The sequence below is a fragment of the Pollachius pollachius genome (genome assembly GCF_949987615.1).
Source record: "Pollachius pollachius genome assembly, chromosome: 19".
In the NCBI taxonomy this organism is placed as follows: Eukaryota; Metazoa; Chordata; class Actinopteri; order Gadiformes; family Gadidae; genus Pollachius; species Pollachius pollachius.
The window spans coordinates 19,974,777-19,987,697 of record NC_136952.1 but is presented as its reverse complement, the minus strand read 5'-3'; the positions used below and the strand labels follow the sequence as shown (position 1 = coordinate 19,987,697).

The 12,921-nt window shown below is 44.1% G+C and overlaps 1 protein-coding gene across 1 annotated transcript; it reads left to right on the top strand.

Annotated features, from left to right (window-relative positions):
* The first annotated feature begins 421 nt into the window (after positions 1-421).
* On the top strand, positions 422-12,536 carry LOC307090628 (glycylpeptide N-tetradecanoyltransferase 1-like). The gene is made up of 12 exons (XM_079757365.1): positions 422-458; positions 551-668; positions 1,649-1,793; positions 2,135-2,256; positions 3,056-3,147; positions 3,878-3,994; positions 6,280-6,450; positions 7,286-7,388; positions 7,801-7,971; positions 9,199-9,369; positions 10,143-10,280; positions 12,269-12,536. The coding sequence occupies exons 1-12, from the start codon at positions 439-441 to the stop codon at positions 12,290-12,292; spliced, it is 1,392 nt and encodes a 463-aa protein (XP_079613491.1). The 5' UTR covers positions 422-438; the 3' UTR covers positions 12,293-12,536.
* Positions 12,537-12,921: the final 385 nt, after the last annotated feature.

Here is a 12,921-nt window from a genome sequence, read left to right as displayed (position 1 = left end):
AAAGCTTCCTTCCTCTTTCTATTTCCACCTTTCTTCCTCTCTCCTTCATAACTATCTCTTTTCTTTTGGTCAACGTCCAAAGCTAAAATATTTCATGGATCTGGTGTGTGTGTGTGTGTGTACACTTTCATATGTATCTTTGTGTGTTGTGCATATCATTTTTCATTCTTAAATGTGTGTGCCTCTTCATGCACGTGTACAATATTGTGTGTTCATTTTCATGTTTTTAATTTGTTTTAGTTGTTATTTTATCTTTGTTGAAAATAAATGAAAATCCAAGTATAGCTCAGAGTTATCTCTCTACGGTTTACCGTGACCGTTGGCGTGGGCGACTCCTCCCCTGCTGTCGACCAAGATAAGCAAAGCCCTTAATATGTCAGAACACACACACACACATACACACCTCGTTCATAACCAGACGTCTCCCCCTACTCTGCAATGACTGACTCTGACTCACCGTGAGTATACCCGCTTTCATCGAGCCCCGGTAATGGTTTTTATGCAGTTTGTTGTACCCTGACCTGGGTTGGGGGGGGGGGTTATATCTCAGTGTTCTCCAGCTGACTGAGGAGGGCGGCCATGGAGGTAAAGCCCAACAGAAGAAGCAAAAGAAGCAAAAGAATTCAGAGTCCTGGAGACCTCAGGAGCCCAAAGACCGGTTTGCCATGGTGAGCAAATTGTGTGTGTGTGTGTGTGTGTGTGTGTGTGTGTGTGTGCGTGTGTGTGTATGTGCGTGCGTGCGTGCGTCCACCAGGGTACAAATATCTAATGTATGTACTGTATGTTTGACTGCTTTTCTGTGCATGTGCTGTACAAGTGTATTCATGTGTTTGAAAATATGAAAAAAATGTATGGACTCGCTATTGACGGATAAAACACCACAGGTGACCAACTGAGATGAGATATGCACTTTGAGCAATAACATAGTGAGTTTTTTCACTATTTTATCTAACAATGAATACATTTTGGTCCGGGTTTGTTGCCTTGATACTCGTTTCAGAACACTTATTAAAAGGAAAGATATTGAAAGGAAAAACTTAATTCTCATACTCACCAAACATGGATGAACCCTAGAACAGGACGCCCTGCACCCAATCTGCTCCCGATGATCTGGATCTGAACTCACCGTCAACTTGAATTAGTGTCTAAATAGCTAGGCTTGTTTCTTCTCTTTTATACTATTCAGCAGTGAAACAACCGCAACCCAATAACTGTAGAACAATAATTGTTCTATTGCATTCGACTATTGCATTACATTATAATATATATATATATTATGTTATTCCATTCTATATGCTATACTGGGCTTAACTGTAGTACACTGTACTATACTATCTTATGGTCTACTGTACTGTAGTACACTGTACTATACTATCTTATGATCTACTGTACTGTAGTACACTGTACTATACTATCTTATGCTCTACTGTACTGTAGTACACTGTACTATACTATCTTATGATCTACTGTACTGTAGTACACTGTACTATACTATCTTATGATCTACTGTACTGTAGTACTGTACTATACTATCTTATGATCTACTGTACTGTAGTACTGTACTATAGTATCTTATGATCTACTGTACTGTAGTACACTGTACTATACTATCTTATGATCTACTGCGCCACACTACGTCCTCCATTAGCTGGAGTCTCTCCCCGAGGAGGAGCAGCAGGAGATCCAGAGAGCTCTGCACCTCTTCTCTCTGGGCCAGAGCCTCCCCAGGACCCTGCAGGAGGCGCAGAGACACACCTACCGCTTCTGGGGCTCCCAGCCTGTCCCCAAACTGGGTAACCACCGCCTCGGGCGCTGGAACACCCTTTATTCATCTTGTCAAAGTGTTTTTACTCTCACCAAAAGCATCATGCAACCATTTTGAAAGAAAGGTTTTAATGATTATACCGTAAAAAAATATGAATCCTAATCACAAAAAACAAAATCATAAATGATATAACCTCTCTTCACTTGATCACTTTACTTCCTGGAAAAGCCCTTTGTATACATTGAAAAACAATCTGGCAGTCTCATCATTGTGAGGACCGAAATTATGTCTTCTTTCATTGTTTAAATCTTCTCTCCGAGAGAATACACAATATCATCCCATCGTGTTTCACTCCACTCGCACCACCAGGGGGCGCTGCTGGGACCCAGATCGGCCCGATAACGGAGCTAGACGGCGGGGTACGCCGGGAACCATACTCCCTACCTCCAGGGTTCACCTGGGACACTCTGGACCCCGCCAGCCTGTCTGTGGTGGGTCACCTACGCAGAACCACACCACCATAGATTGATGACTTTAAAGAATATTTATAGTATAGTATTATACGTTGTTTTTTTTAATAACACAAATTGTAGCAATGGCTGACTTTTGAGCTATACAAATGTAATAGTGTTTAATAGTTCAATAGTTTAATAGTTCAAAGTAATTAAAAGGTTTGACATGTCACATTAAGCTCCTGTATTTAACAGACTTAATTATTTAGAGCTACAAGCTACTTATACTAACTAGTACAATGGTTTGATGTCAATATGTTTACTGGGACATTGATATCAGAAGCATAAACTGAAATACTAAGTTCTCAGTTAACAACGCCCTGTATTCATAGACCCTGGTGCTCCCATCTTCTATTCAACTCTTTATTCGTGTAGTGAACAGGTTTGTATAAATGGCTCAAAGTGAAGGCACAGGTCCTTAAGGATCCGGTATGGGGGCTATGGCATCATGCTGAAGGACATCCACAAGGCATCTTTTCGGCTTTTTTTATTTCGGTTGAGAGTCGGTTACCCGTAGCTACTAGACTATCCTTGCCTTCCTATAGGTGTGTAAACATCTTTAACCCTGTATTTGTTTGGTTCTTTTCCACCAGGTCTACCTCAATGTGTTTTTGTATTCTCAACCATTTTGCCATTTTTCAGCCCTTTTCCCTCAAGTTGCTTCTGCCACTCGCCAGTCTGCCATTTTTTAATAATAATTAGTTGTTAATGACTTGCCTGATTAAATAAAGGATAAACACAATGGAAATCAAAGTGTTTCTTCTGGTGGGTTGGTCAGTTGGAGGAGCTGTGTGTGCTGCTCAGTGAGAACTACATTGAGGAGGACGACAACACACTCCGACGACAATTCACCCCTGAATACCTGAAGTGGTGAGCTCCAAAATAGGTCTTACCATTAGTGAGATTACAGTTTTCTTTAATGTTTGTCCTCGCTCGTATGATTTACAGGTGTTACTGTTGTTGCTGCAGTTAAACCCCTTCCAAGATCAATCAATTAATTGTTCCATTGTGATTTTTCAAGCTTTTATATGCTTGCAATGCAATATTTGTCAGGGCAGTTTTTACTAGGTTACAATTCCAAATGATGCTCCTCATCAATGGCTCTGTAATGGATGGTGGAGACAGTTTAGAATTCGCCAGCCGTAGGGGTGATCCTACCTAGCCTCATCATACTTTGTAATTCCTAATTTTCCCCCCTTTTCACAAAGTAAAAGATCCCCCCCCCCCACACACAGCACTTCAGCTCAACCATCTGGATATACTCTTTTTTTAGAACCATAGGGTACAACCCTATGAGTTCAAATGGATAACATCGACATGTTTTGTTCCCAATCAAAAGCAATTAAAGTGACTTTGGCTAATGCTGAAGTACCCTTACTTTGAAAAAACCTGGCATTGCCCATTGGTCATATTATTACTATATTTGGCTTCACAATACAAGTCTAACATTGGTACTTTCTTTATAATTGTAAAATAAATATATTGAATATATTGCCAATTAATATTTGTTGAAGCATGCTGTACTTCCGTTAACGCTGAAACTTTTATTTTGTAAACCTGTTGTATCGTTGAGCATTATTGTTATTGTGTTGTTCCCCAGGGTCCTAACGCCCCCTGGCTGGCAGGCCCAGTGGCTCTGTGGAGTCAGGGTGAGCACCAATCAGAAGCTGGTTGGGTTCATCTCCGCTGCTCCCACCAACCTTCGTATTCATGATACGTGAGCAAAAGCTATGTTTTCTATCAGTGAGCCCTCTAAATTATAAAAGTTATTTTGGTTAGATAAGTGTCATTAGGTAGAGCTATACTTCGTATGATACATAAAATGATACAATGATCTGAGGGGCATGATGTAAAAGTATGCTTAACAGAGAGATATAGGACATACAGAGAGAAAGAAAGAGAGACGGCAAACGCAGAAACTCCCCTGACTGTATTAGGCGCTCTATCTGCATACAATTCAAAATATAAGAGATATTACCCATATATTTAGGAGTGTCATATTTTTGATGCATCTATATTTTTGTCAAGTTTGGAAGCTAATCAGTGAGCAGGGGCAGGTAGGGGTTAGACAGTACAGAGATAGGTCGTTAAGGAGCAGGTAGGGGTTAGACAGTACAGAGACAGGTCATTTAGGAGCAGGTAGGGTTTAGACAGTACAGAGACAGGTCATTAAGGAGCAGGTAGGGGTTGGACAGTACAGAGACAGGTCCTTAAGGAGCAGGTAGGGGTTAGACAGTACAGAGACAGGTCATTAAGGAGCAGGTAGGGGTTAGACAGTGTGGAGACAGGTCATTAAAGGGCTCATGTCATGCCACCAGGTGTGGGTGTGTTTGGCTGGTACAAGCTGTTTGAAAATCCTTCCTACCATGTGACATAGTGACATCACAAGTGTGCGTGTCCACCGAGATGTACGCTGGATAGATCAGCCTACCAGCCTACCCAGTGGACTGTACCAAACATTGCTCATCTATCTTTCATATATCTGGGTGGAAACGCCCACTTGTGATGTCACTATGGCACAGGGAAGGAATGATTTTCAAACAGCTTTTACCAGCTAATCACAACCACACCTGGTGGCATGATTTGGGCCCTTTAAGGAGCATATAGGGGTTAGACAGTGAATACAGAGACAGGTCATTAAAGGAGACATATTATGCCACCAGGTGTGAGTGTGATTAGCCTTACGAGCCGTTTCGAAAATCTGCCCCATAAGACATCACCAGTGGGCGTGTCCACCTAGATCTGTACTGGATAGACACGCCAAATAGTGATGTCATATGGGGCAGATTTTCGAAACGGCTTGTAAGGCAAATCACACTCACACCTGGTGGTATAATATGTCTCCTTTAAGGAGGAGGTAGGGGTTAGACAGTACAGAGACAGGTCATTAAGGAGCAAGTAGGGGTTAGACAGTACAGAGACAGGTCATTAAGGAGCAGGTAGGGGTTAGACAGTACAGAGACAGGTCATTAAGGAGCAGGTAGGGGTTAGACAGTACAGAGACAGGTCATTAAGGAGCAGGTAGGGGTTAGACAGTACAGAAACAGGTCATTAAGGAGCAGGTAGGGCTTAGACAGTACAGAGACAGGTCATTAAGGAGCAGGTAGGGGTTAGACAGTACAGAGACAGGTCATTAAGGAGCAGGTAGGGGTCAGACAGTCCAGAGACAGGTCATTAAGGAGCAGGTAGGGGTTAGACAGTACAGAGACAGGTCATTAAGGAGCAGGTAGGGGTTAGACAGTACAGACAGGTCATTAAGAAGCAGGTAGGGGTTAGACAGTCCAGAGACAGGTTATTAAGGAGCAGGTAGGGCTTAGACAGTACAGAGACAGGTCATTAAGGAGCAGGTAGGGGTTAGACAGTGCAGAGACAGGTCATTAAGGAGCAGGTAGGGGTTAGACAGTACAGAGACAGGTCATTAAGGAGCAGGTAGGGGTTAGACAGTACAGAGACAGGTCATTAAGGAGCAGGTAGGGGTTAGACAGTACAGACAGGTCATTAAGGAGCAGGTAGGGGTTAGACAGTCCAGAGACAGGTCATTAAGGAGCAGGTAGGGCTTAGACAGTACAGAGACAGGTCATTAAGGAGCAGGTAGGGGTTAGACAGTGCAGAGACAGGTCATTAAGGAGCAGGTAGGGGTTAGACAGTACAGAGACAGGTCATTAAGGAGCAGGTAGGGGTTAGACAGTACAGAGACAGGTCATTAAGGAGCAGGTAGGTGTTAGACAGTACAGAGACAGGTCATTAAGGAGCAGGTAGGGGTTAGACAGTACAGAGACAGGTCATTAAGGAGCAGGTAGGGGTTAGACAGTACAGAGACAGGTCATTAAGGAGCAGGTAGGGGTTAGACAGTGTGGAGACAGGTCATTAAGGAGCAGGTAGGGGTCAGGGTGTAGATTTGCAGACTTTGGGGAATGAACCCAGTACCTTATAGTGTAGTTGTGTAAGTGTGATGTAAATTGATATGACATGTGGTGATATATTATGATTTTTTCGCTCCAGGGAGAGGAAGGTGGCACAGGTCAACTTCCTGTGTGTCCACAGGAAGCTGCGTCAGAAGAGGATGAGTCCAGTTCTGATCCGGGAGCTGACCAGGAGGGCGCAGCACCAGGGGCTGTCCCAGGCCGTCTACACGGCCCCCGTGGTCCTACCAACCCCTCTGGCCACCTGCCGGTAGGCCTTTACCATGTGGTGACCCCTGGCATGTCAAAGGGGGGACATCATGCTTTTCCCTTTGCATTAGACTGTTAGACTGAGAGTGGGTCGGCTTAGCTCAGGAGGTAGAGCAGTGATGATGTGTCCCTGAGCAAGACACTTAACCCTAACTGCTCCTGACGAGCTGGCTGTCGCCTTGCATGGTTGACTCTGCCGTCGGTGTGTCAATGTGTGTATTAACCGATGTAAGTCGCTTTGGATAAAAGCGTCTGCTAAATGCCCTAGTTGTAATTGTATGTAACGATTACATGTTTAACGTCTGCTAAGCTCGAGAAATCGTAGTCTCTCTCCACCGAGAACGCCCTTCAATAAGTGAGAGACACAGGATGCTTGAGCTCAAACTTTACTTCCGTCACAACAAACGCGTTAAGTGCAAAGGGTTTGACCAATCGCAACAGAGGGCTCATGCTGACCAATCACAGCAGACTGGGCTACTTGGGAGGCGGGCCTTAAAGCAACACGATACAAAACAGAACGTTTTTGAAAGACGCTGAAATTGGTTTTGCAGAAATGAACAGTTGAAGAATTATAAGGAATTATATATATGCAATTAATAACCCTAAAAAAGCATTATAAGGGATATTTTATCTGGGTTAGGCAGGGATCTGGGATTAATTAATGGTTATGATTGGTTTGACAGAGTTGTTTAAAAAAAAAGGTGGTGATAGGTTAAATTATTATAGATTATCCTTTTCAAAATGAGTAAAAATGTGTTTGGGGAATCATTTCTATTTTGTTAGTATGTCAATACTTAGTGTGCGTGTGCGTGTGCGGGCGCAATTTCTGTGATCAGATTCTGGCATCGGCCGCTGAGTCCCCGTAAGTTAATGGATGTTGACTATCCTGGTCTGAAGCTCAACACCAAACTCCACCTCAAACTGCAGCGCCTACCCAAGGTTGGTGTGCACTGCCCCCTGGCGGCGAACAAACCCTATTACAGTCGACTTCACCTGGTCATTGTCAGGCACATCAACTCGTCTGCTAATAATGTAGCCAAACAATAATGTATTTTATTTCCCGAAGTTACCATACCGTTCAAATGTAATAATAGGTTGAAGCAATACTCATTACCACGTCAACTATTGTCAAGATTTATCTAAGTTTATTGTTAAAAAAATACAGTATTCCCCTTTCATTCTTCAAACATACAGATCAGATGAAATGCACAAAGCATGTAGGCATGCATGCATATATTTGGTTGTTTTGTTATTGTTGTGGCTCATGACCCACAGTTTGGACACCACTGGGTACACACGATGTGACCTGAAACTTAGCACCGTATCATTCCTGCTTCCTCTTCTTGCCCAGCTTCCTAAGACCCCGGGCCTGCGGCCCCTGGCTCTTGAGGACATACCCGGGGCCATGAACCTGCTCCACACACACTTTCTGGAGTCTGGTCTAAGCCCCGCCCTCTCGCCCCAGGAGGCTGTTCATTGGCTGCTGCCCAGGGAGGACGTGATGGACAGCTATGTGGTAGAGGTGTGTCCTGTGGCTCAGCTGACTGGAAGAGAAACTTGGGGCTTGTAGTTTAATGGATAGATGGATAAATAGAACTACAACATGTATATGGGAATATATATATACATATATACATATGTTATTCAGTGTATGAATGACATAGCTATTAAAACGTCAAAACTAAGGCTTCAACAGGATAAATGCAAGTCACCTGACTAAATAGAGGCTGCATAAAAAAATGAGTTGAAGCAATTCTGCTCAGGTCTTTCTGAGTACACTTTTGGTTTGTGTCTGAGACCCTGGGAGATATCGTGTTCCAAGTGCTAAGGTATTGTTCTTTGCTTTTTCAACTTTGCTCAGGCAACTCAGGGCTTTGCGATGTTCTGAGAGAAAGCCCATCCTGGTATAATTTGGCATGTGACATGGTACCCCTTAGATACTACCAGACCTGTTTTGACCCTGTACTCTAGCGCTGGTGAGGGTCAGGCTGACCCAACCGTTCTCCAGGTGGGTGGGGCGAGGCTTCTTTGAGGTATGATTTTGATGCTTAGCCATCCTCTCTCTCTCTCTCTCGTTCTCTCTCTCCCTCTCTCTCCCTCTCTCCCCCCTCCCTCTCTATCTCTCCCCCTTAACTCTCTCTCTCTCCCCCATAACTCTCTCTCTCTCCCCCTCCCTCCCTCTCTCTCTCTCCCCCCTCCCTCTCTCCCCCTCCCCCTCTCTCTCCCCCCCTCCCTCCCTCTCCCCCTCTCTCTCCCCCCCTCCCTCTCCTCCCTCTCTCTCTCTCCCTCCCCCTCTCTCTCTCTCTCTCTCTCCTTCTCTCTCTCTCCCTACCCCCTGTCTCTCCCTCTCTCTCTCTCCCTCTCTCCCTCCCTCCCTCCCTCTCTCTCTCCCTCCCCCTCCCTCCCTCTCTCTCCCTCTCTCCCTCCCTCTCCCTCTCTCTCTCTCCCTCTCTCTCTCTCTCTCTCTCCCTCTGTCCCTCTCTCCCTCCCTCTCCCTCTCTCTCTCTCCCTCTCTCTCTCTCTCTCTCTCTCTCTCTCCCTCTGTCCCTCTCTCCCTCCCTCTCCCTCTCTCTCTCTCCCTCTCTCTCTCTCTCTCTCCCTCTCTCCCTCTCTCTCTCTCTCCCTCCCTCTCTCTCTCCCTCTCTCTTTCTCTCCCTCCCTCTCTCTCTCTCTCTCTCTCTCTCCCACTCTCTCTCTCTCTCTCTCTCTCTCTCTCTCTCTCTCTCTCTCTCTCTCTCTCTCTCTCTAGGCAAGCGACGGGACCGGGCTGACCGACCTTGTGAGTTTCTACACCGTCTCCACTCGGGTCCTCAACCATCCTGTCCACAGCCAGCTGAGGGAGGCCCGCCTGTTATACTGTGTCACCACGGCAACGGACCCGGTGGACCTTGTTGAGGACACCCTGGTGCTGGCCAAGGCTGTGAGTTTGTATACTGCAGAGTAACGGTTCTTTCAGCCTCTTTCAGATCAGTCTTGCTCTGAAGACTAGACTCTGGACGATCGTTCACACGATGAACCGCTGATATTGATATTCAACACTTTTTATTCAAAACATCAAGGACATCATTTGGGACTCTTGTAACATGTGTGAACCATTGTTCAATGTGTAAACAAGAATAATCTGAAATAAATCCGCACAATGAGCTATTTAGATAAGGAGGCAGAAAAGGGGGAACGTTGAACCTCAAACTGAGTTCATCGTCACAGAAAAAATTGTGGTTGTTCGGTCTTTCTGAAATAACTCAAATGTTACAATAGGCTATAGTATAAACCTAACCTGCAATAAGTGTATGTTGTGTTGGGAAAACAGCGTTCTTAACTGCTTTATTCACAGATGGGCGCACACGCTTGAGGACATACACACACATACACAGCTAAACTACAGCCATTATAAGCTATGTGCTGACGTTCAGGAACCAGGTTGAAGTGAGCTGCACTATTATCACTGAATTAATAATAAAGGATAGGATCGGAAAAAGGTTAAATGCATGGAGAACGTTTAAGGGTCAATGTATGTTCCCGCATCACTAGTTCCCTAATGAACCCTCTCTCCCTGTTGTTATGTCTATCTCTGTCTGTCTCCGTCTCCCTCTCTCTCATTCTGTCTGTCTGCTGTTCCATCTCTCCCTCTGTATGCCTCTCCCTCTACCTTTCTCTGTCTGTATTTTTCCCATCTTTGTTGTGTTCTTACAGAAAGGTCTGGACCTCTTCAGCGTGCTGGATGTGATGGGAAGCAGCTGCTTCCTGGAGAAGCTCAAGTTTGTCCCTAGTAAAGACTATCTCCATTACTACCTGTACAACTGGGCATGCCCCACCATCAACCCTGACAAGGTAAGACTAAGACTGCTTCATCAACTCTCAATCGCCCTTTGGCACCATCAAGTCATCAAGTCAAATCTACTATTTACGGAAATGTAGCTACAGTAATAGCAAAACATGATCAAAGATATACTTTGGAGCTTTGTTCTTGTTCACAGGAAGAAGATTTAGTTCATCTCCCCATGTGAAGTTACCATAAATAGCTAACAATAGTCCTAAGAACTATCTATTGCTACAGGATGGGTTTGAGGCATTTAGCCAGATGTTAAAACGATCCATCAATAAATCAAATGCTCTGAATGTATCAAGGGCTGCTGGCGTGTTATAAGTCTGTAATTAGACAATCATTTCATTTGAGCCAGCTTAGCTATCTGTTTACCAAGCTACCCTTCTTTGCTCACTCTGCCCATGCACTCGTTCGGCATGAACTGAGTCTTCTACTAGACTACGCAGACCTATAAAGCTGCCTAGTCATGTCCAGTGTGGTTCCGGAATTTAAAATTAACTTTCTCCATAGAGGTTTTCATTAAAATCTATCTATTGCGAAACAATGGTATATGCTCCTGCAGAAGCCACAAGTTAAACGGGCAACATGTAGTTTTTAGAAAAACATGTTTTATTTGAACCCACTCTGAAACCACTGCACCACCCATAATCCTAAAGTGGAACATAACGTCTTTGATTGGTGGAGCTCGCTGTTACCACGGAAACGTTTATCCGCACCCGCAAAAGTCAAGTCGTGGATGACTATTACAGCTTTTACTACTGAACTCGATCGCTTACCACAGTAACCATGATTTAGATTATTGGAAAGTTATAGTTGTTGTTAGAGCTGTAGAGGAAATGAGCTCGACATGTTGAAACATAGGTTGATATAGAATAAATGATGAAAAACAAAGTACAAATATATGATATAGCACTAGCAGTGCTTTTTAGTAATGTGGGTAGTATGAAAGCTAGGAATATATTATGTTGAATGAAGACAAAATTGAATCTATAAACAAGTAACGTGAGAAAATGAACGTGAAACGTACTTCCCGAACCAGAGCTCTTATATAGGGGGCGGACGCTGTTGCACTCTATAGAGCGGCGAAGTCACGCCCCTTCCGGTAGAGCCCAGGGACCTATGAGATCGAAAATTGAATGAATATGAATTGGATTCACTAGAGAGAATGTAATTATCTTCTGGTCCCAGTCTTTATAGGCCCTGGATTACACATATGTTGTTTGTTGATTCAAATGATAATTTTTCATGCAAAGAAATAAAAAAAAAATCATGAAGAAGTTTGATAATGTTAGGTTTTGTGTGAGGCCGCTTTGTGAACTACAGCCCCTCGCTGCTCTCGACGCGAATGATATACGTCACCACCACTCTGGTACAGACATGGCGATCTCTCTGCTCCACTTCACCGCTTTTTTCCAAGGGGAGGATAAAAGCATCGAAAGAGGTGAAAACCATTATAGGTCGGGGCATGTGGAGAGTTTCAGTTATGCCGATGGGGAGATTGTCGTTCTTGTCCACGCCAGTCGCAGGGAGCTTGACGTCACATACGAGACGTGTAGTCTTTCTCATTGTGTTTTCTCTACAGCATTCAACTGAACAATTGCACAATAAACGGTCAAACTCTTGACATGAAAAAATATCATTTAAATCCACAAACAGCATATGTGTAATCCGGGGCATATAAAGACTGGGACCAGAAGATAATTACTGTCTCTCCATTGAAACCAATTCATGTTTTTCGATCTCATAGGTCACATGGGCTCTACCGGAAGAGGCGTGGTCTCGCCAGTATATTGCTAAAGCTAGCGAGCTAGTCACGTGTTTTTGGGGAGTGGCTTTGAAGGGGCGCCTGAAGGGATGGTTGGGATTTTTTCGGTTGGATAATGTCCACATTTAGTTTACTCTGGCTTGTTTCTGCAAATTTCCTACCCTAGCATTAAATAATGATAATGAATGATTAGTCCTGCGTTTATAGCATTCTGTTCTTGTTTTACAGGTCGGTTTACTGATCCCCAACTGACCTAGCTGTTGCTTGGGTCCGATCGTTCAACGTTGTTGCAGTTAATCCCAATTCCGATAGGGGGCTCCCGACTGCATCATATATAGTGCCGTTATGATAATACATTGATCTCACGTCCATCACATGGAATTAGTGTAAATACACCTGCATGGAAATCTGTATTTGTACATCATAGGCCTACATATGGATGAACATATGCGATAATGTTCATGTTTGCTGCCTTTTGTGACTTGATCTTATTAAAAAATTGGACATCAGTGTTTAGTATTTATTTTATTATACATATTAATTGTGTGTGTGTGCGTGCTCGTATTCATCACACGCTGTCCTAAGCACCACGTAAGCGTCTGTCTCCAAACTGCCGTCTCATCCTACGTTCTGATCTGACACACTCGTGTGGGTGTGTGTGTGTTTGTGTGTGTGTGTGTGTGTGTGTGTGTGTGTGTGTGTGTGTGTGTGTGTGTGTGTGTGTGTGTGTGTGTGAATTGTGGCATCGCTTCCCATCTCCAAATGACAGGTAAACAGCGGCTCCATCAGAGATCTACATTGTTTCCTGTGTATTTTGCTCAGAGACAGAGGTCTGGGGAATTTAATGAAAAAGAGGTCCTGAAGAAGACATACGATTACAC

Excerpts from the sequence above, each read along its gene's own strand:
- LOC307090628 (XM_079757365.1), top strand. The coding sequence starts at position 439 with ATGACTGACTCTGACTCACC. Across the intron at positions 6,451-7,285 it reads ACCCCTCTGGCCACCTGCCG|ATTCTGGCATCGGCCGCTGA; the intron begins GTAGGCCTTTAC and ends TTCTGTGATCAG. Across the intron at positions 7,389-7,800 it reads AACTGCAGCGCCTACCCAAG|CTTCCTAAGACCCCGGGCCT; the intron begins GTTGGTGTGCAC and ends CTTCTTGCCCAG.